Source organism: Ceratosolen solmsi, unplaced genomic scaffold, assembly GCF_000503995.2.
Source record: "Ceratosolen solmsi marchali unplaced genomic scaffold, CerSol_1.0 scaffold56, whole genome shotgun sequence".
NCBI classification, from domain to species: domain Eukaryota; kingdom Metazoa; phylum Arthropoda; class Insecta; order Hymenoptera; family Agaonidae; genus Ceratosolen; species Ceratosolen solmsi.
In genome coordinates this window covers 4838706-4840627 of record NW_011948425.1, presented here as the reverse complement: position 1 = coordinate 4840627, position 1922 = coordinate 4838706, and the positions used below count along the sequence as shown (strand labels likewise).

The 1922-nt window shown below is 24.1% G+C and overlaps 1 protein-coding gene across 1 annotated transcript; it reads right to left on the bottom strand.

The window, feature by feature from the left end:
• Window positions 1–313: 313 nt before the first annotated feature.
• LOC105363038 (odorant receptor 4-like) lies at window positions 314–1598 on the bottom strand (the record flags this gene model as incomplete). Its single annotated transcript, XM_011500609.1, has 2 exons — window positions 314–648; window positions 1445–1598. Coding segments are annotated over 2 exons (489 nt in total), but the record flags the coding sequence as incomplete, so codon positions are not given.
• Window positions 1599–1922: the final 324 nt, after the last annotated feature.

Genomic DNA, 1922 nt, shown 5'->3' with positions numbered 1-1922 from the left:
TTTTATTTCTTACGATATTTGGATTATGATATTTTATTCAGTTACATATAACTCAATTCATATGTCAATTTAAACGTATAAATGTACTTTCATATAAATATATTTGAAATTCATACGTATTTAGATTATTTTAAATAAAACAATTAGTATAATAAGACCTTATACCATAAAAGTAAATTTGCTTCTTTCTATATTATTCAAATAATTATTATTTTATGGTAGTTCTTTGTATTAAAAATGTCATTCAAAGCCAACTTGATTATTGAATATTATTATGATGAATCGTTTTTTCCTTTTGAAAAATTCTTATAATTTAAACTTCAAACATCAAACGAAATATATTGAATATTGAAAAGCAGGTTTTGACTATGTTTGTGAAATTCTCGTAATTCAACACGTAAAATCGTCCAGCTAATCGATAAATTGGTTTATGTGCTCTCATGATCATAAAATATATATCTTTCTGGATCTTTGGTGGAAATTCATACCAATTAATAGTACACAGACAATCTCGTATAGCTTCTGTGTGAGTAGTGAGAGTTTCGCCAGCATAATTCAATAAAAATACTTGCAACATTAATACAGTAAAACATAAAATGAATCTCGTTATATTTTGGCCCAGTTTCATAGCTATTAATATCTGCATACCTATAGAAAAATTTTATGCCGTAAAATGTTTATATAATATAAAGTTGCTAAATTATAAATGAATGGAATATGTGTTAGTTTATATTGTACGTGATGTTTAAAAGATATGTTGTTTTTTTCTAAGATCTTAACATTAGTTAGCTTAACATTTTATATCTTAACTAAAATTAGCGTTAAATTAATTTAATTAATAGTAAAAGTTTAATTTAATAAGCTATTAATTTATATTACGTATTAAATAAACATTAAATGTATTCATATATGGAGTTTAACTAATGGATTATTAATTATTATTTTCCTCCAAATTATTTTCAGTCTTAAACGCTCTTAAACTTCTATGATTTAGGTTTTATCTTAACTTAAAATTGACTAATAATTTATTGAAATTTAGTCCTCAATAAGTATTTATTCTAAACGTTTGAGCTTATTGAACATTGATAGTAATTATATAAAAATAGGAGCAAAGTATTATTATTATTTGTATTATTTGTTAAATAAAGTGGAATATATTTAAAAATGTGTATTTATCTAAATGTGCTCAGTGATTAGGGTAATTTTTTCAACATTTCTGAATTTTGTTAAATCTAATTTTTTTACTAATTTAAGGAATGTATTGAATTATAAGTATGATATATATTTTTCGGGTTCAATGAATGAATATTTAAACAGACTTTTGAGGCGAATTATGTGCAGATGTATATATTGATATAATAAATTTTTTACGAAAATATGTTAAAAAATTTAATTATTTTACAATATTTTCTATGTACGATTGTAAATAATATGCATTACTGACCTACGGCTAAGTTTAGTCCACAATTTAATAAAAGATCTAGCAGTATCATCTCTGATATCGTATTATTTAGTATTTCGGCTAAATCCAGCAGGTTGCTATGTCTCTCAACTATCGAATGAATTTCTTCTTCCAAATTAATTGATTCTTTCAAATTTGTATTTACTCTCATAATATCATATTTCAATACCGCAAAATGCCCACTGATAAACATTGTTAGCATGAAAAAAAGTATACTAATGCCTAGGTTACCTTGTCCGCATATAAAAAGTCCAATGGATTCTAAAACGTATATTAAAACATAAATTTGCTCTCGTAGTATTCCATATATGCATTCTGAATGTGCCGGTAATCGTTTTATTTCGAAATCCGATGTATTTTTCCTGTATAAAAATTGTATTAGAATTTATATTTAAATGGATGCTACTTTTATAATTTTCGTTCGAACTCATATCTCAATTAAAGAACGTTTAAAGATCGA